This window comes from Aegilops tauschii, chromosome 1 (assembly GCF_002575655.3).
Source record: "Aegilops tauschii subsp. strangulata cultivar AL8/78 chromosome 1, Aet v6.0, whole genome shotgun sequence".
In the NCBI taxonomy this organism is placed as follows: Eukaryota; Viridiplantae; Streptophyta; class Magnoliopsida; order Poales; family Poaceae; genus Aegilops; species Aegilops tauschii.
In genome coordinates this window covers 440,293,568-440,316,728 of record NC_053035.3, presented here as the reverse complement: position 1 = coordinate 440,316,728, position 23,161 = coordinate 440,293,568, and the positions used below count along the sequence as shown (strand labels likewise).

At 45.1% G+C, this 23,161-nt stretch overlaps 2 protein-coding genes across 2 annotated transcripts; one reads left to right on the top strand and one right to left on the bottom strand.

Moving 5' to 3' along the window:
* The first annotated feature begins 777 nt into the window (after positions 1–777).
* Positions 778–5,149, top strand: LOC109744123 (eukaryotic translation initiation factor 2 subunit gamma). Its single transcript, XM_020303214.4, has 9 exons — positions 778–1,018; positions 1,525–1,638; positions 2,299–2,360; positions 2,776–2,888; positions 3,162–3,264; positions 3,553–3,780; positions 3,864–4,082; positions 4,181–4,441; positions 4,523–5,149. Exons 2-9 carry the CDS (start codon positions 1,533–1,535, stop codon positions 4,823–4,825), a joined length of 1,395 nt encoding a protein of 464 aa, XP_020158803.1. The 5' UTR covers positions 778–1,018; positions 1,525–1,532; the 3' UTR covers positions 4,826–5,149.
* A 182-nt stretch (positions 5,150–5,331) lies between these two features.
* Positions 5,332–8,985, bottom strand: LOC109744121 (transcription factor VOZ1). The gene is made up of 4 exons (XM_020303213.4): positions 8,623–8,985; positions 8,268–8,537; positions 6,625–7,129; positions 5,332–6,533 (listed from the first exon to the last, which is right to left on the bottom strand). The coding sequence occupies exons 1-4, from the start codon at positions 8,875–8,877 to the stop codon at positions 5,812–5,814; spliced, it is 1,752 nt and encodes a 583-aa protein (XP_020158802.1). The 5' UTR covers positions 8,878–8,985; the 3' UTR covers positions 5,332–5,811.
* Positions 8,986–23,161: the final 14,176 nt, after the last annotated feature.

The window sequence follows — 23,161 nt, the reverse complement described above, 5'->3', positions numbered from 1 at the left end:
AGTACCGATTTTGTTTTTTCTTTGCCACACCTTTTAGGAATGTGATTTCATGACGATTTTTTTACAAGGAATTAAAACTTTTGTCAATGTTTCTCCCAAAAAAATGTAGAATTTTTCTCGATTTTGTTTTGATTTTATTGTTCACCCGAGCTCATTTGTGCTCGGGTATAGAAACTATGCGTCCCGATTTATTCATCAACTGTCAAGGTAGTACAAAGAACATCAGAAATAAGAATTACATACATGTCTGTTGACCACCTAGCGACGACTACAATCACTGGAGCGAGCCGAAGGCGCGCCGCCGTCATCGCCCCTCTCTTCGGAGCCGGGCAAACATTGTTGGAATAGACAGTTGAAAAGTCGTCATGCTAAGGCCCCATAAGACCAGCGCACCAGAACAACAACCGCCGCCGACGAAGAGAAGCCTAGATCAGAAGGATCCAACCTGCAGACACATAGACGTAGACGAACGAAGACCGGATCCATGCGGATCCATCGAAGACAAACAACAATTTTGACTCTTGATTGATTCATCTTCACAGGAAAACTATAATAAAAAGGAAAGAACAAACAGAGCCTACATTTTTTAAGGAAAAAAAATTTCTTTAGGGGAAAACAAACCTTTTTTTTTTTACGGAAGGGGAAAACAGACCTTTACGCTTGAGAAATAGGTAGCGTAGCCGGCCCGTCAGCTGAGCAAACAAAAACGTTTCGCTTGATGGCTCCGCCCCTATCCGAACCCAAAATTACAGCGAATCCGCCACCGAGCCCCAACTCGCATCATCCTCTCTCGCCCCGCTCGCTTCGGCCCCCCCTCTCTCTCTCACGCTCGCTCCTGTCCCCTGTTAGGTTTTCCCCCACCCCACCCAAGCGCGCCGCCGGCTGTCTCCCTCCTCCAACTCCGCCCACACCCTCGCCGCCGGCTGCCTCCGCCACGCCCCTAGCCGCTCGACCCCGACCCCTCCACGTCCCTCGCCGCCGTCCCCCGACTCCGCCCCGCCCTCACCGCCAGACGCCGGTGAGTTCCTCGGCTCTCTCGCCTCGTCCCGTCTCCACTCTTCTCCTCATCTCTCTGTCTCCTCTCTCGTGTGTACTGCTCTAGTGTGAACTGCTAGTTTGGATTGGTGGCTGCCAGTGAAACAATTTTGTATGGTGCTGGCAATGTTGTTGGTACTGTCAATGCTTAGTGTGATTTTGTTGGTACAGCCAATGCTCCTGCCAGTGTGAATTGGCTGCTGCTTCTAGTTCGGTTGCTTGATGTGCTTCTGTATGGTGTGTGGTAGATAGTGGCTACTGTGACATCAGATTAGCAATTCATCTTTGAGTCCTACTAGGTTGGATGGTGTAGAGTGGACAACTCAGGCAGATTTTAGACTCTGGTTGTCCTTTTGGATCAGTGTACTGTCTGTCGCGGTTCCGACTGCTGGAGATTGCACGTCTTCTATTTCCCTGCAATTGGTCTTTGAGTAAGTGAGCAGGAGTAGAAGACACAAGTTGTAACCCTGTTTATCATTTTTTTTTCAGTTTCAATCATGGCACGCCGAGGATTGATGGAGCAGGACCTAACCAAGCTTGATGTCACCAAGCTCCACCCGTTGTCACCCGAAGTCATCTCGCGCCAAGCGACCATCAACATTGGTACTGATACTATCCTTTTGGCAATGTTTAATGTCAAGTAATTATCAGTGTGGAGAATTCATAGGTGTACAACATTACAAGCTATGCGGATTGTCCATTGTTAGCTAATGAGTTCTGCGCGTTTAGTATGGTGCAATTCACTGTGGAATGGTTCCTATTTACTGTCATGTGTTTGCTGATGATGCTTATTTTACATATATTATTCGCAATAGAGTTTCTTTTGCATGATGTTCTTTATTTATCTGATACATAGATAGTTACATGTTGGAACCATTATCTTTTCCTCTGATACATAAATAGTTGCATGTCGGAATCATCATCTTTTCTCTTTATGCATCTGTTTAAGCCTTGACAACCTTACTGAAGTCTGACCTTTTGCTTTTTTTGGTTGCGCTTAATCCTTTTGTGAGTGCATTGGGGAAGCAATATGATTTTTTTATGATAATGTGATGGACCACGTGTTGCCTTAAGTGATGCACATGACGGGTCTTTTATTTAAGACCAAGTAAATATCTATGCAAAATCCACAGTTTTGGAAAATGTCATTGGAACTCTTAATGCCAGGGGGCTTTGATGGAGCAAACTTTCCATTAGTATATCTGAATTTTAGGCGACTTTCTGTGTGGGCATAATATTTGCTATCTTTATGTAACACCTCAGGTACAATTGGTCACGTGGCCCATGGAAAGTCTACTGTTGTGAAAGCTATATCTGGAGTTCAGGTATCATTCATTCTGGTGGCCATATTTTCTTTCCAATATTTATACGCCTGTTAAGTATTTATCACATTTAGCAGCAACTCTTCTGAGTTTGCCATACTACTCAAATATGTCATGCTTAGATTACTTTTTGGTATTTAAACGAGTAAACTAACCTAGCACTTGCTAGGAATGCACTTCAGATTTCTTCAAACCTGATTGATAAAAGTTTGGTCTAGGAATTCACTTGATATTACTATTAAAAATATAAGTGCTCTAGTTTCTCGGCTTGAGTAATGTTCATGCTTCTTTGCCTTGGTTTCTTACAATAATTTTTAGAATGATTAGTAACTAATGGACGTGGATGTGCACATTCTGTTCCATATAGAATACCTTTATTATTATTCTTATTTTCTGATTTCTTTGTTTTGATTTGTAGACTGTTCGCTTCAAGAATGAGCTTGAACGTAACATCACTATCAAGCTGGGCTATGCTAATGCAAAAATCTACAAATGTGAGGATGACAGATGTCCACGACCAATGTGTTACAAGTAAGCTAAATTTCTTTTCTGTTTTTACATGATTAGCTTATATGACTATCAGCCTCTTTACAATTTAGAGCAAAGAAAACTTCAGGGGGGCACTGTTCTATACTCCTATAAATTATTAAACTTTGTAGGTTCACATAATTATTTTCTAGTGAATACAAGGTAGAACTCATGATTGAAATCTCAAACTTGATCTTCAGATATTAGCTAATGTATGATTACTTACAAGGTTTTAAGCTCTTGTGCACTATTTGATTTTTATTCAATTATATAAAGGGCTTATGGAAGCGGAAAAGAAGATACTCCTGCCTGTGATGTTCCTGGGTTTGAAAACACTAGGATGAAGCTCCTGAGACATGTTTCCTTTGTTGATTGCCCGGTATGATGAAGCTCTACCCTTTTGCTGTTATGATGTTCCCTTCTACAGATCTAGTACATGAATGCTTAAGTACATAGCCTGACCATTTCTTGCCCTACCCAAGTGATTAGTAACATTTTGCATCACCAAGATGATAATCGCTGTTTACACTAATAATTGTATCGCCAATTTTATTCAACTGAATTATTGAACTCTGATGGATCATTAGATATTCTTTTCATTAGTTGATCTTGAATATGATATTACGTAAATGTTGTATGTATTTACAATATCTACCTTGTTGAACAGGGCCACGACATTCTCATGGCTACAATGCTTAATGGAGCAGCTATCATGGATGGAGCCTTGCTTTTGATAGCAGCAAATGAAAGCTGCCCACAACCCCAGACATCTGAGCATCTTGCAGCTGTTGAGATCATGCGTCTCCAACATCTCATAATTTTGCAGAATAAGATTGATCTTATCCAGGAAAGTGCGGCAATGAACCAGCATGAAGCAATCCAAAAATTTATCCAGGTCACTACTGTTCATCATTGCTCGTGTTATAAATACACGTCTTCTGTTTCATGGCTTGATCTCTTTTACTACCATCTGTGCAGGGCACGATAGCTGAAGGTGCTCCTGTTGTGCCAATATCTGCCCAGCTGAAGTACAACATTGATGTGATCTGTGAATATATTATTAAGAAAATCCCCATTCCGGAAAGGAACTTCACTTCACCTCCCAACATGATTGTTATTCGCTCCTTTGATGTCAACAAGCCTGGTTCAGAGGTTGATGAAATCAGGGGTGGGGTAGCAGGTGGCAGCATCCTCAGGGTATGTATGCAGATCTCAGTCCTGATACAGAATTAGATCATGAGTGTTCTGGCTTTTCATGTCGTAAATATAAACTGAATGTCGATTCTTATCTACAGGGAGTCCTCAGGGTGAACCAGAATATTGAAGTTCGCCCTGGCATTGTCATGAAGGATGAGAGTGGCAACATCAAATGCACCCCAATCTATTCGAGGATCGTCTCGCTCTATGCTGAGCAGAATGAACTACAATTTGCTGTGCCAGGAGGGCTTATTGGTGTGGGAACAACCATGGATCCAACTTTGACTCGTGCCGACAGGCTGGTCGGCCAGGTCTTAGGAGAAATCGGGTCGCTCCCCGACGTATTCGTGGAGCTTGAGGTTTGTCAGATCTTTGTAGCCTCATGACTTAACCCAAACAGTGATAGCTGTTAACAACAATCCTTGTACATTGCTTTGCAGATCAACTTCTTCCTTCTCCGAAGGCTGCTGGGTGTGAGAACAAAGGGCACAGAGAAGGCTGGGAAGGTCTCCAAGCTCACCAAGGGTGAGATCCTGATGCTTAACATCGGATCCATGTCCACCGGCGCCCGCGTGGTTGCCGTGAAGAACGATCTTGCCAAGCTCCAGCTCACCGCGCCCGTCTGCACGAGCAAAGGCGAGAAAGTGGCCCTCAGCCGACGTGTCGAGAAGCATTGGCGTCTCATCGGGTGGGGCCAGATCCAAGCCGGCGCGACGCTCGAAGTTCCACCCTGCCCGCTCTGAAGCACACCCCCATCTGATTGAAAAGCCGCAGCTTGTGAAACAAGAGAGGCGAAATGTGGGAGGGCAGAGAGCTCCTAGGTACAATTTTTGTGAGGTGGAGGAGAAAACGAGTCTGAAAGTTTTATCTTTGCTGGATTTATCTACGCTACTAGTTTGCTCCTTTCGGTTTGTCGGAATCTAGGGTTTGTTATACTCGCCATGTTATTGTGGTGGTTAGTAGGCGAGGAACCTGCTAGTTTGGTTCAGATTTACCTAATTGTCTCGTCTATCACATTGACTCCATTATGTCTTGCGTTGATAAGATTATTACACCTAATTTTACTAGATTTTTTTTGTCTGCAATGCTGTTCCTTGCCAACATGTAGCATGCGATTAGCAACAACAGTTTTTTGTTTCAAAAAAGTTAGCAACAGATTTTATTTTTAAGAAGTCTGACTATAGGTGAACAATACTGTATTCTTCCAGTGTGAGACATCGCCAGAAGGGAAAAAGAACAGAAATTCCAGTGACCAGAACATGCTAACATTTATTTCTTTCGATCAGAAAAGTAGCATCAGCTGCTAGTTATAACCTTCAGAAGAGGCTACATTGAGCAGGCCTGGAATGCTTGGAGCTGTCACCAATCTTGCATGTGAAACGCAAGTGAATCATACGAATCCTCAACCATTCTTAGGATATATACACATCTAAGGAAAAAAGGAAAGAAGAACAGAGCCAACTGAATTTGCGAATCCTCCAATGCTAGGGTCCAACCGCATCAGCTTCTGAAGAAGCAGATACCCTAAGATGCTCTATCTTGGCTCGACAGGCAAGGACCAGACTATATTTTACAGTCAAAGTACAGCACATCAAACATGGTATCTATCCAAGATGTCTACACTTAAGAAAAACTGCAGGGCCACGGTGTCGAGCCCCAAATTTTAGTTGACACTGTTACAATCTGTCTTGAGACGCCTTAAAGCGCACGAGCTTGGCATATCGCATCTTCAGGCGCCTCCACTGGGGTTCCAGTAGAAGTCGCCTTTTCCGTCGGGGTAACCATATGGGAGATGAGGTCCATAGACGACGTTTTCATTCAGATATGACATCGGGTCCACCTGTGATGCATCTTCATAGGCATTCGAGGTACTGTCCTGATTGGGGATGCTGGGAGCCACTGTTTGGTAAGCATTGGGGGCACTGGCCTGATTGGGGATGTTGAGGGGCACTGCTTCATAAGCATTTGAAGCACCCGCTTGATTGGTGGTCTTGAGAGCTGGATATGTATTCGCATTGGTGTCCTTTTGACTAGCCTTTGTCTTGCTCCTAGCACCCCGCTTGTTGTCCACCGGACTGTTTGCGCTAAGCTTGACCATTTGCTGCTGGATTTCGTTGAGTGAACTGCTGCCCAGTTTTGATTTAACACTCCTTTTAGGATCAGAAGCCTTGAACTCAAGCCGGTACAAGGCTAGAGTGTTAGAATCATTGATCTCATATTCGAAAAGGTGCCACTCATAGTTGCTGGATGGTTGCGGGTCCATGTAATAGGATTTCTTCAGGCCCCCAAAGTCCTTCATCACTTGCTTCCTTGATTCATGCCATCCACGGCCGTTGTAATCTGGCAACGACCTTTGCTTGCGGTTGCCGCTCTCAAATGCCCTTCTTGGTCTGTCAAAGAATAACCATTCCCTAAGAGATTCACCCTCAAGAAGAGAAAGATCAAAAAGTTCTGCAAAAACAACAGGGAACCAACAATTAGCACAAGAATTTGCTGATATCAATGTTCACCTAAAATGCTAACACTTAATAACCAAGCATACCATGTGCATTCCAAGGTGATTTTGACGTTGCAGCCCCTTCACAGACAGGAATACCAACATTTTTTCCTTGGACTTTTGCACATAGAGCATCAAATAGGGGCCCATCTTTCAAATCAATACCCCTTGGCCGCATCACAGGCCTTGTCCCCAGAAGACCATCATCACTCAAAGCTAAACCAGCATGATACGGGTTGCAGTAGTCTTGACACTCTTCTGATCCTCGCACAGGTCGACCACAATCCCAGAGTGCACATTTTGGCCCCAAATATTGAGAAGGTGACGGGCCGACTGTTGTGAGCAAATCTGACATGTGGAAAAAAACATCTCCAGTACTTTGCACAGAGTTATTTGCATCAGCATATGAATTATTAGAATGTTGCAGATCTAGTGGCAGATTGAACTGTTGATGTTCCGGCTGACCAGTCCCTTGCAGGTTATTGAGGCCATCGGGGTTTGACCCGTGAAGAAAATCATCAATACTAAGTTCATGGTCTATATAGTACATCTGCAATCAAAGGTACGACAAAATATCATTAAATCTATGAGTAGAAAAAAAAATACATGAAAAGGTAAGTTACAATCACCAGACAGACCAAGAGTTATGTACTCACAAGTAACAACACCATACGTGCACATATTGACGAGCACTTTGATTGATCCAACAATTTTGCAGGCAGACTATTGTAAAGAATAACGAAAAGCAGGACCACAAAAGCATAATCAAACATACACGTGTTCATTACCATATCAAAAAGGTACATAAGAGAAATCAAATAGAGGAAATTTTAGAAACTAAAATTAAACAGGACCAGTTTGGACCAGAAATTCAAAATCTTTGCACAACTACCGAATCTTGTTTCAACGGAGATATAAAATCATCAAGCAAGGCCTCACCATCTAAGCTTAGGAAGATCATCATTAGTTGGGACCCATTTATAATTGGGTTAGCCAATGAATAAACTGTACTATTGTGACCTGTGCTTCTCAGAAGGTTAGAAAAATAATGCTGTAACACATTACTCATAATAGAACAACACATTTCTCTATGCTGCGATGGCATACAGAAGCACCCCAGTCTTTTTGCCGTTATCTCATATGAAGGTGTGGGACTAAGGGGTTATTTCATAGTTTTGATTATTTATTAAGGTCAACTACGGACAATGCATACAAGCACTTGGCTTTTTCCACCAAAAGAAGTGGCCGACAAAACCAATAACAGGATCATAAGTAGTCCACACCAACAAAGAGCGAGACTGCTACCGAAACATACTGGTTCAGTTAAAAATTGAACAATTTTGTCACATGTACTCCAAGTACACATACATATAGAGTAAAATCAATATAGTTTTTCAATAAGTGTATCTGCTAGCACAAAATTACTCACCAAACCTTAATTTCTACACTACGATAATTTTTGCATGCTACGAAGGATCACACAGCACATCAGAATGCTTCAGTCTATGACGGAGCTAACTGGCAACTAGGCAAGGATTGACCCCCACTAACAGTACACATTTAGTCAGTATAAGAAGGTCATACTAGTTGAACACACAATTTCATCCACATGACTGATGATGGCACAAAAAAAAAATACCATCCCACTAAACCATTCAAAAAGGGAGACATCAATCGCGGCGAGGTACCTGATCACTGAACAATGCATTAGCAACATCAGCTACTTCTCCCTGCATTCCATGACCCATTGACTGCTGTGACGCGTCGGCGCCGCCATCCACAGTCCCCCCATGTACTTGCAGTCCGGGGTTGAGATTCTGATGACCGTCCTGCCGGGAGGGCTGCATCGGCTGCGCCAGCTTGCTGGTGGCGTCGTCCTCCTCATCAATCGCCAGCTGCAGCAGCCGCAGCGTCTCCGACGGTGGATCCGCGGCGCCCTGGTTGTTCCCCAGCGAGTTCTGCAACGCGGCACGAGACCACCAAGTCAGAGACAGCAAACCCTGAACACGCAAGGGGAGGAAAGGCTAGGGTTTGGAGGGGTACCTGGAGGGAGGAGGCGGGGGAGGCGACGCTGAGCTCGGCCCGCCACTCACGGAGCATCTGGTGGACCTGCTCCTCGAGGACGGCGGCGTCGGCGGAGCGGCTCTCCTTGCGGGCGGACTGGAGGCCGGAGAAGATCTCCTGGAGGTCGTCCACGCGGGTCTTGGCGCGGTCGCGGAACTGCTGGTGCCGCGTCGACGAGCGGGGACCCTTGCCCGCCGCGGAGCCGCCGCCGCCGCCGGTCGGATCGCCCGCCATCGGTGCCGATCAGGGCGGCGCTGGTGGTGCGGTTGCGGCGATTGGGAGTGGGGGGTCGATTCGCCTTTGGAGTTGGCGATTGTTTTCTTTCTTTAATTTATTTTTACCATGTTATAGTTTTGGAAAATGTTTGGTCCTTTGAGGTTCTTCCTCCCTCCCTCCCTCTCTTTCCTTCTGCACTGCACCATCATTTTTTTAAACACGGTACAATCGAAGTCGCTCACATACACTCACCCTTATGAACGCATGCACACCCTACCTCTATGAGCATCTTCGAGAGGCTGAGCCGGCATAGCATTGTTGAGATTTTACGAAGTCATCGCAGGTGTCTCATAGTCGACGGGAACGTCTCCTCTGAACGAACATCATCGCAAGCCTGGAGTAAATCCAAGAATAATGCAAGCATTAATGTCAAGTCGAGAAGATGAACCCGGGTACAAAGCATGTGCACAACTAAAATTGTTTTTTCTTAAGTAGTAGCATATATTTTAAATTGTGTCCATCTTTTTTTTTGGTTATCAAAATGAGAATGGCACTCCCACATGAATGAGTGTGCGGTAGTACATGTGCTCGATCCATCCGACACCATTCGCATTGGAGCGCATCAACTTGATTTGACGATCAAGGAATGCCACACCATGAGTTCCGCTCTACCATTTGCGGGATGGAATTCCACTTTAAAAGAGTTCACTTTTTATTTGTAAACTAATGGTGTTTTAAATATAGGCATGACCATGTTTTTTATGGTGTTTTCGTCGGCTAAATGCGAGCTTGGACCCTTTTTATGAATTGTAATAACTTATAAAATAGTGACTATGGAGAAGAAAGTTGTAGATTAAGTTGTGAGAACATAATACTTAGTCATAGAAGCTCATATTTGTTGCGTGAAATGGTTCAACCAAATGAAGAGCTCACCGACACATCTTTTGATCACATGACAATAGGGTTCATCTTCATCAAGAAAACCATTGATTATACGTCTTTTATGTATGTGCCAGATAAAAATGATGATGACAAGGCCTGAATCTTGCAATTTTGCATTGATTTCCATTGAAAGAACATGTGGTGCCCCCATGTTTGGTTTTGGTAATTGATGACAATCTTTATGGACTAATGGTTGCCTTGAGTTATATTTGAAGGGTTTGTTCATAGGCATTTCTTGAAGTCCATGTGTTGGTTTCAAGGAGTTTATGTGGTGACCAAGGTGTTATTAAGGAATTATCCAAAGATTGGTCATGTGAGAGTTGAGCTTATTGCAAGCATGTCTTGAAGAAGAAGATTGTGTGATCATTCATGTTTACCTTCAAGACATCATCCAAATGAAGAGAGTTGGAAAGAGTCAAGGTTGATCAAGACTAAGTCAAGAGCGAATCAAGTTGATCAACACACAAAGCGCACAAGATGTACCGAGGGATCAAGCGATCCCATGGTATGGTAAGCATTGTCAATTACGCTTTGTGTACTAACCCATGGTCTTCGTGAGAGTTCTTTGTGGGGTTAGGTTGCGGTGTGCAAGTTCAAGTGAAGCGGGCAAGTTCAAGTAAAGCATCACGAAGAGATCAAATGCTTGAAGCCATTGTGGTGACAATGGACTTGTGAAGATGTGCGGAAGGGTGACTCACCCATAGTGGAGTATGGGGGAGCAATCAACTAGTCTTCATCGAGCCAACGCAATCAAGAAAGGTGGTTCATCTTGAGGGAGTCAAGATCGTCATCATCTAGCTCAAGTGGACCATGTGCAAGGCAAAGGTTTGCTCTTGATAGGTTTTCTATTTTACCGGTCTCATGATGGTAGTTGGGAGACCGGGTTATAGGATCGATTGCCGTACTATCAAGGGGGGCTCTCGAGGAGTAGCTTGATCGTATCGTTCATAGAGAGCTCAAACCATTGGATCCTTGCATCATCTTTATTGGTTCTTGTTTGGTTCTTCTCTTTGTGAGTTTTGGAGCTTATGGTCATCTTGATGACAAGCTCGAGTTCATCGAAAATGGAGTTCACTCGCATCTTCTATGATGTTTTCGATGTTGGAGGTTATGCCGGTTCTTCTCGGTTGGAGGTTTCACTCCTCTATTTGTTGGCATACCTCCCCTGCCTCTTCTTACTATAACCAGTCGTTGTTTTGATGCTACTCGTCGTCTTGTATCCAACAAGCTTGAGTTTGCTCAATTCGGAGCTCTTATGAAGAAGTTTTGGCAGTTCTGTTTTTCTCCCTGCGGTAGTACCGCGGTGGCAGCGGAGTACCCCTTGTAGCTTCAAGCGCTAGTACCGCTCCAGTACCGCTCTACTACCGCCAAGATTTTGGGTCTGCTCTTTTCGTGTCGGTTCAGCGGTAGTCGCGCGGCAGTAAGGCACGGTAGTACCGCCTATAAGCGGTAGTACCGCTCCGGTCGAGCGGTAGTACCGCTACTGCACTACTGCCACCGTACTCTGCTCTGTCCTGCCTCCTTTTGTCCCGTGTTCTGCTCCTCCAGCGGTAGTACCGCTTACCGGCGGTACTGCCGCCCCAAGGTTCTTGTTTTGTTGCTCCTTTTCACTGCTTCTTCCGCCCGAGCGGTAGTACCGCTCGTGGAGCGGTAGTACCGCTCGTGTGCGGGCTGAGCACATAACGGTTGGATTTTCCCCCTCCTATAAAAGGGGGTCTTCTTCCCCAATGAACCTTATCCTTTTAGCTCGTGTTCTTCCCCCATTGTTGACCTTCTTCGAGCTTGCTAACTCTCAATCCCTCCATGGATTCTTGCTAGTTTTTGAGGGAAAAGAGAAAGGAGATCTAGATCCACATTTCCACCAATCACTTTCTCCTCTATGTGAGGGGAACCCATTGGATCTAGATCTTGGAGTTCTTGGTGTTCTCCTTCTTGTTCTTCCTCTCATTTTCCTCCCTAGCATTAGTTGCTTCGGTGGGATTTGAGAGAGAAGGACTCGGGCACTCCGTGTGCCCTTGCCATTGCATTTGGTGCATAGGTTTGAGTTCTCCACGGTGATACGTGGAAGTGAAGTTTGAGAAGCTTATTATGTTGGAAATATGCCCTAGAGGCAATAATAAAATGGTTATTATTATATTTCCTTGTTCATGATAATTGTCTATTGTTCATGCTATAATTGTGTTATCCGGAAATCGTAATACATGTGTGAATACATAGACCACAACATGTCCCTAGTGAGCCTCTAGTTGACTAGCTCGTTGATCAACAGATAGTCATGGTTTCCTGACTATGGACATTGGATGTCATTGATAACGGGATCACATCATTAGGAGAATGATGTGATGGACAAGACCCAATCCTAAGCATAGCACAAGATCGTGTAGTTCGTTTGCTAGAGCTTTTCCAAATGTCAAGTATCATTTCCTTAGACCATGAGATCGTGCAACTCCTGGATACCATAGGAGTGCTTTGGGTGTGCCAAACGTCACAACGTAACTGGGTGGCTATAAAGGTGCACTACGGGTATCTCCGAAAGTGTCTGTTGGGTTGGCACGAATCGAGACTGGGATTTGTCACTCCGTATGACGGAGAGGTATCTCTGGGCCCACTCGGTAATGCATCATCATAATGAGCTCAATGTGACCAAGTGTTTGGTCACGGGATCATGCATTACGGTACGAGTAAAGTGACTTGCCGGTAACGAGATTGAACAAGGTATTGGGATACCGACGATCGAATCTTGGGCAAGTAACGTACCGATTGACAAAGGGAATTGTATACGGGATTGATTGAATCCTCGACATCGTGGTTCATCCGATGAGATCATCGTGGAACATGTGGGAGCCAACATGGGTATCCAGATCCCGCTGTTGGTTATTGACCGGAGAGTCGTCTCGGTCATGTCTGCATGTCTCCCGAACCCGTAGGGTCTACACACTTAAGGTTCGGTGACGCTAGAGTTGTAGAGATATTAGTATGCGGTTAACCGAAAGTTGTTCGAAGTCCCGGATGAGATCCCGGACGTCACGAGGAGTTCCGGAATGGTCCGGAGGTAAAGATTTATATATGGGAAGTCCTATTTTGACCACCGGAAAATGTTCGGGATTTTTCGGTATTGTACCGGGAAGGTTCTAGAAGGTTCCGAAGTGGGGCCCACCTGCATGGGGGGCCCACATGAACGTGGGTAGTGGGGGCAAGGCCCCACACCCCTGGTCAAGGCGCACCAAGATCCCACCTTAGAAGGAATAAGATCATATCCCGAAGGGATAAGATCAAGATCCCTAAAAAGGGGGGATAACAATCGGTGGGGAAGGGAAATGATGGGATTTCTTTCCCCCACCTTTGCCAACGCCCTAATGGACTTGGAGGGCAAGAAACCAGCCCCCTCCACCCCTATATATAGTGGGGAGGTGCATGGGAGCAGCACACCAAGCCCCTGGCGCCTCCCTCTCCCTCCCGTGACACCTCTCCCTCTCGCTGAGCTTGGCGAAGCCCTGCCGAGATCCCCGCTGCTTCCACCACCACGCCGTCGTGCTGCTGGATCTCCATCAACCTCTCCCTCCCCTTGCTGGATCAAGAAGGAGGAGACGTCTTCCCCAACCGTACGTGTGTTGAACGCGGAGGTGCCGTCCGTTCGGCGCTCGGTCATCGGTGATTTGGATCACGACGAGTACGACTCCATCAACCCCGCTCACTTGAACGCTTCCGCTCGCGATCTACAAGGGTATGTAGATGCACTCTTTTCCCTCTCGTTGCTAGAAGACTCCATAGATTGTTCTTGGTGATGCGTAGAAAATTTTAATTTCTGCAACGATCTCCAATAGTGGCATCATGAGCTAGGTCTATGCGTAGTTTCTATGCACGAGTAGAACACAAACTTGTTGTGGGCGTAGATGTTGTCAATTTTCTTGCCACCACTAGTCTTATCTTGTTTCGGCGGCATCGTGGGATGAAGCGGCCCGGACCGACCTTACACGTACGCTTACGTGAGACAGGTTCCACCGACTGACATGCACTAGTTGCATAAGGTGGCTAGCGGGTGTCTGTCTCTCCCACTTTAGTCGGATCGGATTCGATGAAAAGGGTCCTTATGAAGGGTAAATAGAAGTTGGCATATCACGTTGTGGTTTTACGTAGGTAAGAAACGTTCTTGCTAGAAACCTATAAAAGCCACGTAAAAACATGCAACAACAATTAGAGGACGTCTAACTTGTTTTTGCAGCATATGCCTTGTGATGTGATATGGCCAAAAGGATGTGATGAATGAAATATATGTGATGTATGAGATTGATCATGTTCTTGTAATAGGAATCACGACTTGCATGTCGATGAGTATGACAACCGGCAGGAGCCATAGGAGTTGTCTTTATTTTTTATATGACCTGCGTGTCATTGAATAACGCCATGTAAATTACTTTACTTTATTGCTAAACACGTTAGCCATAGAAGTAGATGTAATCGTTGGCGTGACAACTTCATGAAGACACGATGATGGAGATCATGATGATGAAGATCATGGTGTCATGCCGGTGACGAAGATGATCATGGCGCCCCGAAGATGGAGATCAAAGGAGCAATATGATACTGGCCATATCATGTCACTATTTGATTGCATGTGATGTTTATCATGTTTTACATCTTATTTGCTTAGAACGACGGTAGCTTAAATAAGATGATCCCTCGCAATAATTTCAAGAAAGTGTTCCCCCTAACTGTGCACCGTTGCGAAGATTCGTTGTTTTGAAGCACCACGTGATGATCGGGTGTGATAGATTCTAACGTTCGAATACAACGGGTGTAAGCCAGATTTACACACGCAATACACTTAGGTTGACTTGACGAGCCTAGCATGTACAGACATGGCCTCGGAACACGGAAGACCGAAAGGTCGAGCATGAGTCGTATAGAAGATACGATCAACATGAAGATGTTCACCGATGTTGACTAGCCCGTCTCACGTGATGATCGGACACGGCCTAGTTGACTCGGATCATGTTTCACTTAGATGACTAGAGGGATGTCTATCTGAGTGGGAGTTCATTGAATAATTTGATTAGATGAACTTAATTATCATGAACTTAGTCTAAAATCTTTACAATATGTCTTGTAGATCAAATGGCCCACGCTAATGTTGTCCTCAACTTCAACGCGTTCCTAGAGAAAACCAAGCTGAAAGATGATGGCAGCAACTATACGGACTGGGTTCGGAACCTGAGGATCATCCTCATAGCTGCCAAGAAAGATTATGTCCTAGAAGCACCGCTAGGTGACACACCCATCCCAGAGAACCAAGACGTTATGAACGCTTGGCAGCAGCGTGCTGATGATTACTCCCTCGTTCAGTGCGGCATGCTTTACAGCTTAGAACCAGGGCTCCAAAAGCGTTTTGAGCAACACGGAGCATATGAGATGTTCGAAGAGCTGAAAATGGTTTTCCAAGCTCATGCCCGGGTCGAGAGATATGAAGTCTCCGACAAGTTCTTCAGTTGTAAGATGGAGGAAAATAGTTCTGTCAGTGAGCACATACTCAAAATGTCTGGGTTACACAACCGCTTGACTCAGCTGGGAGTTAATCTCCCGGATGACGCGGTCATTGACAGAATCCTTCAGTCGCTTCCACCGAGCTACAAGAGCTTTGTGATGAACTTCAATATGCAGGGGATGGAGAAGACCATTCCTGAGGTATATTCAATGCTGAAATCAGCGGAGGTGGAGATCAAAAAGGAACATCAAGTGTTGATGGTGAATAAAACCACTAAGTTCAAGAAAGGCAAGGGTAAGAAGAACTTCAAGAAGGACGGCAAGGGAGTTGCCGCGCCCGGTAAGCCAGTTGCCGGGAAGAAGCCAAAGAATGGACCCAAGCCTGAGACTGAGTGCTTTTATTGCAAGGGAAGTGGTCACTGGAAGCGGAACTTCCCCAAGTACTTAGCGGACAAGAAGGCCGGCAACACCAAAGGTATATGTGATATACATGTTATTGATGTGTACCTTACCAGCACTCGTAGTAGCTCCTGGGTATTTGATACCGGTGCGGTTGCTCATATTTGTAACTCAAAGCAGGAGCTGCGGAATAAACGGAGACTGGCAAAGGACAAGGTGACGATGCGCGTCGGGAATGGTTCCAAGGTCGATGTGATCGCCGTCGGCACGCTACCTCTACATTTACCTATGGGATTAGTTTTAAACCTCAATAATTGTTATTTAGTGCCAGCTTTGAGCATGAACATTGTACCAGGATCTCGTTTAATTCGAGATGGCTACTCATTTAAATCCGAGAATAATGGTTGTTCTATTTATATGAGAGATATGTTTTATGGTCATGCCCCGCTGGTTAATGGTTTATTCTTAATGAATCTCGAACGTAGTGTTACACATATTCATAGTGTGAATACCAAAAGATGTAAGGTTGATAATGATAGTCCCACATACTTGTGGCACTGCCGTCTTGGTCACATTGGTGTCAAACGCATGAAGAAGCTCCATGCAGATGGACTTTTGGAGTCTCTTGACTACGAATCATTTGACACGTGCGAACCATGCCCCATGGGTAAGATGACCAAGACTCCGTTCTCCGGAACAATGGAGCGAGCAACCAACTTATTGGAAATCATACATACTGATGTGTGCGGTCCAATGAGTGTTGAGGCTCGCGGTGGCTATCGTTATGTTCTCACTCTCACTGATGACTTGAGTAGATATGGGTATGTCTACCTAATGAAACACAAGTCTGAGACCTTTGAAAAGTTCAAGGAATTTCAGAGTGAGGTTGAGAATCAACGTGACAGGAAAATAAAGTTCTTACGACCAGATCGTGGAGGGGGATATTTGAGTCACGAATTTGGCACACACTTAAGGAAATGTGGAATAGTTTCACAACTCACGCCGCCTGGAACACCTCAGCGAAATGGTGTGTCCGAACGTCGTAATCGCACTCTATTGGATATGGTGCGATCTATGATGTCTCTTACCGATCTACCGCTCTCATTTTGGGGCTATGCTTTAGAGACTGCCGCATTCACTTTAAATAGGGCTCCGTCGAAATCCATTGAGACGACACCGTATGAATTATGGTTTGAGAAGAAACCTAAGCTGTCGTTTCTAAAAGTTTGGGGATGCGATGCTTATGTCAAGAAACTTCAACCTGAAAAGCTCGAACCCAAGTCGGAAAAATGCGTCTTCATAGGATACCCTAAGGAAACCATTGGGTATACCTTCTACCTCAGATCCGAAGGCAAGATCTTTGTTGCCAAGAACGGGTCCTTTCTGGAGAAAGAGTTTCTCTCGAAAGAAGTAAGTGGGAGGAAAGTGGAACTTGATGAAGTACTACCTCTTGAACCGGAAAGTAGCGCAGCTCAGGAAGATGTTCCTGTGGTGCCTACACCGACTAGAGAGGAAGTTAATGATGATGATGATCAAGGTACTTCGGATCAAGCTCCTACTGAACTTCGTAGGTCCACAAGGACACGTTCCACGCCAGAGTGGTACGGCAACCCTGTCTTGGAAATCATGTTGTTAGACAACGGTGAACCTTCGAAGTATGAAGAAGCAATGGCGGGCCCAGATTCCGACAAATGGCTTGAAGCCATGCAATCCGAGATAGGATCCATGTATGAAAACAAAGTGTGGACTTTGACAGACTTGCCCGATGATCGGCGAGCGATAGAAAACAAATGGATCTTTAAGAAGAAGATAGACGCGGATGGTAATGTTACCATCTATAAAGCTCGACTTGTCGCTAAGGGTTATCGACAAGTTCAAGGGGTTGACTACGATGAGACTTTCTCACCCGTAGCGAAGCTGAAGTCCGTCCAAATCATGTTAGCAATTGCCACATACTATGATTATGAGATATGGCAAATGGACGTCAAAACGGCATTCCTTAACGGCTTTCTTAAGGAAGAATTGTATATGATGCAGCCGGAAGGTTTTGTCGATCCTAAGAATGCTAACAAGGTATGCAAGCTCCAGCGCTCCATCTATGGGCTGGTGCAAGCATCTCGGAGTTGGAACATTCGATTTGATGAGATGATCAAAGCGTTTGGGTTTACACAGACTTATGGAGAAGCCTGTGTTTACAAGAAAGTGAGTGGGAGCTCTGTAGCATTTCTCATATTATATGTGGATGACATACTGTTGATGGGAAATGATATAGAATTCTTGGGAAGCATAAAGGCCTACTTGAACAAGTGTTTTTCAATGAAGGACCTTGGAGAAGCTGCTTATATATTAGGCATCAAGATCTATAGAGATAGATCAAGACGCCTCATTGGTCTTTCACAAAGTACGTACCTTGACAAGATATTGAAGAAGTTCAATATGGATCAGTCCAAGAAGGGGTTCTTGCCTGTATTGCAAGGTGTGCAATTGAGCACGGCTCAATGCCCGACCACGGCAGAAGATAGAGAAAAGATGAGTGTCGTCCCCTATGCCTCGGCTATAGGGTGTATTATGTATGCCATGCTGTGTACCAAACCTGATGTAAACCTTGCCGTAAGTTTGGTAGGAAGGTACCAAAGTAATCCCGGCATGGAACACTGGACAGCGGTCAAGAATATCCTGAAGTACCTGAAGAGGACTAAGGATATGTTTCTCGTTTATGGAGGTGACGAAGAGCTCGTCGTAAAGGGTTACGTCGATGCTAGTTTCGACACAGATCTGGATGACTCAAAGTCACAAACCGGATACGTGTATATTTTGAATGGTGGGGCAGTAAGCTGGTGCAGTTGCAAGCAAAGCGTTGTGGCGGGATCTACATGTGAAGCGGAATACATGGCGGCCTCAGAGGCAGCACAAGAAGCAATCTGGGTGAAGGAGTTCATTACCGACCTAGGAGTTATTCCCAATGCGTCGGGCCCGATGACTCTCTTTTGTGACAACACTGGAGCTATTGCCCTTGCCAAGGAGCCCAGGTTTCACAGGAAGACCAGGCATATCAAGCGCCGCTTCAACTCCATTCGTGAAAATGTTCAAAATGGAGACATAGATATTTGTAAAGTACATACGGACCTGAATGTAGCAGATCCGTTGACTAAACCTCTCCCTAGAGCAAAACATGATCAACACCAGAACTCTATGGGTGTTCGATTCATCACAATGTAACTAGATTATTGACTCTAGTGCAAGTGGGAGACTGTTGGAAATATGCCCTAGAGGCAATAATAAAATGGTTATTATTATATTTCCTTGTTCATGATAATTGTCTATTGTTCATGCTATAATTGTGTTATCCGGAAATCGTAATACATGTGTGAATACATAGACCACAACATGTCCCTAGTGAGCCTCTAGTTGACTAGCTCGTTGATCAACAGATAGTCATGGTTTCCTGACTATGGACATTGGATGTCATTGGTAACGGGATCACATCATTAGGAGAATGATGTGATGGACAAGACCCAATCCTAAGCATAGCACAAGATCGTGTAGTTCGTTTGCTAGAGCTTTTCCAAATGTCAAGTATCATTTCCTTAGACCGTGAGATTGTGCAACTCCTGGATACCATAGGAGTGCTTTGGGTGTGCCAAACGTCACAACGTAACTGGGTGGCTATAAAGGTGCACTACGGGTATCTCCGAAAGTGTCTGTTGGGTTGGCACGAATCGAGACTGGGATTTGTCACTCCGTATGACGGAGAGGTATCTCTGGGCCCACTCGGTAATGCATCATCATAATGAGCTCAATGTGACCAAGTGTTTGGTCATGGGATCATGCATTACGGTACGAGTAAAGTGACTTGCTGGTAACGAGATTGAACAAGGTATTGGGATACCGACGATCGAATCTCGGGCAAGTAACGTACCGATTGACAAAGGGAATTGTATACGGGATTGATTGAATCCTCGACATCGTGGTTCATCCGATGAGATCATCGTGGAACATGTGGGAGCCAACATGGGTATCCAGATCCCGCTGTTGGTTATTGACCGGAGAGTCGTCTCGGTCATGTCTGCATGTCTCCCGAACCCGTAGGGTCTACACACTTAAGGTTCGGTGACGCTAGAGTTGTAGAGATATTAGTATGCGGTTAACCGAAAGTTGTTCGGAGTCTCGGATGAGATCCCGGACGTCACGAGGAGTTCCGGAATGGTCCGGAGGTAAAGATTTATATATGGGAAGTCCTATTTTTACCACCGGAAAATGTTCGGGATTTTTCGGTATTGTACCAGGAAGGTTCTAGAAGGTTCCGAAGTGGGGCCCACCTGCATGGGGGGCCCACATGAACGTGGGTAGTGGGGGCAAGGCCCCACACCCCTGGTCAAGGCGCACCAAGATCCCACCTTAGAAGGAATAAGATCATATCCCGAAGGGATAAGATCAAGATCCCTAAAAAGGGGGGATAACAATCGGTGGGGAAGGGAAATGATGGGATTTCTTCCCCCCACCTTTGCCAACGCCCCAATGGACTTGGAGGGCAAGAAACCAGCCCCCTCCACCCCTATATATAGTGGGGAGGCGCATGGGAGCAGCACACCAAGCCCCTGGCTCCTCCCTCTCCCTCCCGTGACACCTCTCCCTCTCGCTGAGCTTGGCGAAGCCCTGCCGAGATCCCCGCTGCTTCCACCACCACGCCATCGTGCTGCTGGATCTCCATCAACCTCTCCCTCCCCTTGCTGGATCAAGAAGGAGGAGACGTCTTCCCCAACCGTACGTGTGTTGAACGCGGAGGTGCCGTCTGTTCGGCGCTCGGTCATCGGTGATTTGGATCACGACGAGTACGACTCCATCAACCCCGTTCACTTGAACGCTCCGCTCGCGATCTACAAGGGTATGTAGATGCACTCTTTTCCCTCTCGTTGCTAGAAGACTCCATAGATTGTTCTTGGTGATGCGTAGAAAATTTTAATTTCTGCAACGATCTCCAACATATTACTCTTGGGTGTTTGGGCACCCTAGAGCTTGTTCCTCTTGGGTGCCTTGGCGCCCTAGACGGTTGGTGTTGTTCGGAGCTCAATCATTGTGGTGTAAAGCTCCGGGCAAGCGTCGGGGTCTCCAATTAGGTTGTGGAGATCTCCCCGAGCAATTTGACGGGTACCGGTGACCGCCCCCAAGGGTTGCCAAAGTGTACAGGTTCGGTGACAGCCCCCAAGGGTTGCCATTTGTACGGGTTCGGTGACCGCCCTCAAGGGCCCCTTAGTGGAATCACGGCATCTTGCATTGTGCGAGGGCGTGAGGAGATTACGGTGACCCTAGTGGCTTCTTGGGGAGCATCGTGCCTCCACACCGCTCCAAACGGAGATTAGCATCCACAAGGGTGTGAACTTCGGGATACATCGTCGTCTCCGCGTGCCTCGGTTATCTCTTACCCGAGCCCTTTACTTATGCACTTTACTTTGTGATAGCCATATTGTTTCTTGTCATATATCTTGCTATCACTTAGTTGTTACCTTGCTTAGCATAAGTTGTTGGTGCACATAGGTGAGCCTAGTTGTTTTAGGTTTTGTGCTTGTCAAATTAACCGTTAGGTTTATTCCGCATTTGTTCAAGCCTCAACCGTAATTATTTTAAAGCGCCTATTCACCCCCCCCTCTAGGCGACATCCACGATCTTTCAGCCATCATGCCAAAGCTCATGCAACGGAAAGATAGAGTGGAATAAATCATGAACACGCGATAAGACCTGCTAGGGAAGTGTGATGAACCGAGAGACCGGGATATATAGACAAATAAAGTTGTGGTTGAAATGAAGGCTATGATTCAAAAGGGGAGACCTGCTACTTCTTGAGCTTGCGTTGATTTTTCCCTTAAAGAGAAAAGGGTGATGCAACAAAATAGAGATAAGTATTTCCCCCAGTTAAGAACCAATAGGTATCAATCCAGTAGGAGGCACAAACAAGTCTCCAATCTATGCACCTGCACAAACTAACAAACACTTGCACACAACGCGAAAAAGACATTGTCAATCTCTTCATGGTCACGAACAAGAGTGAGATCTAAAAGAGATAGGTATAAAAGATAAATAAAAAGGCAAACTAAAGTAAATATAAATAAATTGCAGCAAGGTATTTTTGGCTATTTGGCTTTTTTGGTTTATAGATATGAAAATATATGATGGAAAATAGACCCCGGGGCCATAGGTTTCACTAGAGGCTTCTCTCTTGAAAAAAACATACGGTGTGTAAACAAATTACTGTCGAGCAATTGATAGAAAAGCGCAAAGTTATGATGATATCCAAGGCAATGATCATGAATATAGGCATCACATCCATGTCAACTAGACAGACTCCTGCCTGCATCTACTACTATTACTCCACACATCGACCGCTATCCAGCATGCATCTAGAGTATTAAGAAGAACAGAGTAACGCCTTAAGTATGATGGCATGATGTAGAGGGATAAACCTCAAGCAATATGATGAAAACCCCATCATTTTACCCTTGATGTCAACAATACAATGTGTGCCTCGCTAATCCTAACTTGTCACTGGGTGAGGACACCGCAAGATTGAACCCAAAACTAAGCACATCTCCCATTGCAAGAAATACCAATCTAGTTGGCCAAACCAAACTGATAATTCAAAGAGAAATACAAAGATATTTAATCATGCATAAAAGAGTTCAGAAAAGACTCATACAATATTCATAGATAATCTGATCATAAATCCACAATTCATCGGATCTCAACAAACACACTGTAAAAGAATATTACATCGGATAGAACTTCAAGAACACCGAGGAGAACATTGTATTGAAGATCAAAGAGAGAGAAGAAGCCGTTTGACTACTAGCTATGGACCCGTAGGTCTGTGGTAAACTACTCACGCTTCATCGGAAGGGCAACAAAGTTCATGTAGATGCCCTCCGTGATCGAATCCCCCTCCGGTAGGATGCCGGAAAAGGCCCCAAGATGGGATCTCACAGGAACAGAGGCTTGCGGCGGCGGAAAAGTACTTTGGTGGACGCTTCTGGTGGTTTGAGAATATTTGGGAATTTATGGTGCAAAGATTAGGGTTGGAGGACTCCCGAGGGGCCCACCCTAGGAGGCTTGTGGCCTCCTCAGGAAACTTCTGCCCCCCTCCAAGTCCCACGGGTGTCTTCTGGTCCAAGAAAAATTATCGCGAAAGTTTTATTCCGTTTGAACTCTATTTGGTATTCCTTTTCTGTAAAACTCAAAAACATGAAAAAAAAACAAAAACTGGCACTGGTCTCTAGGTTAATCGGTTAGTCCAAAAAATAATATAAAATAGCATATTAATGCATATAAAACATTCAAAACAGATAATATAATAGCATGGAACAATAAAAAATTATAGCGTATCAAGACCATAGCACCAATGAAAAATATTCATTAAGCCTAACCACCTGATAAAGCACAAACAATAAACCACAATGTGAAATCAATAGAACCATGGCAAGGATAAAAG

Excerpts from the sequence above, each read along its gene's own strand:
- LOC109744123 (XM_020303214.4), top strand. The coding sequence starts at position 1,533 with ATGGCACGCCGAGGATTGATGGAGCAGGACCTAACCAAGCTTGATGTC. Across the intron at positions 1,639-2,298 it reads CCAAGCGACCATCAACATTG|GTACAATTGGTCACGTGGCC; the intron begins GTACTGATACTA and ends GTAACACCTCAG. Across the intron at positions 2,889-3,161 it reads CCACGACCAATGTGTTACAA|GGCTTATGGAAGCGGAAAAG; the intron begins GTAAGCTAAATT and ends AATTATATAAAG.
- LOC109744121 (XM_020303213.4), bottom strand. The coding sequence starts at position 8,877 with ATGGCGGGCGATCCGACCGGCGGCGGCGGCGGCTCCGCGGCGGGCAAG. Across the intron at positions 8,538-8,622 it reads CCCCCGCCTCCTCCCTCCAG|AACTCGCTGGGGAACAACCA; the intron begins GTACCCCTCCAA and ends GCCGCGTTGCAG. Across the intron at positions 7,130-8,267 it reads ATGCATTGTTCAGTGATCAG|ATGTACTATATAGACCATGA; the intron begins GTACCTCGCCGC and ends CTTTGATTGCAG.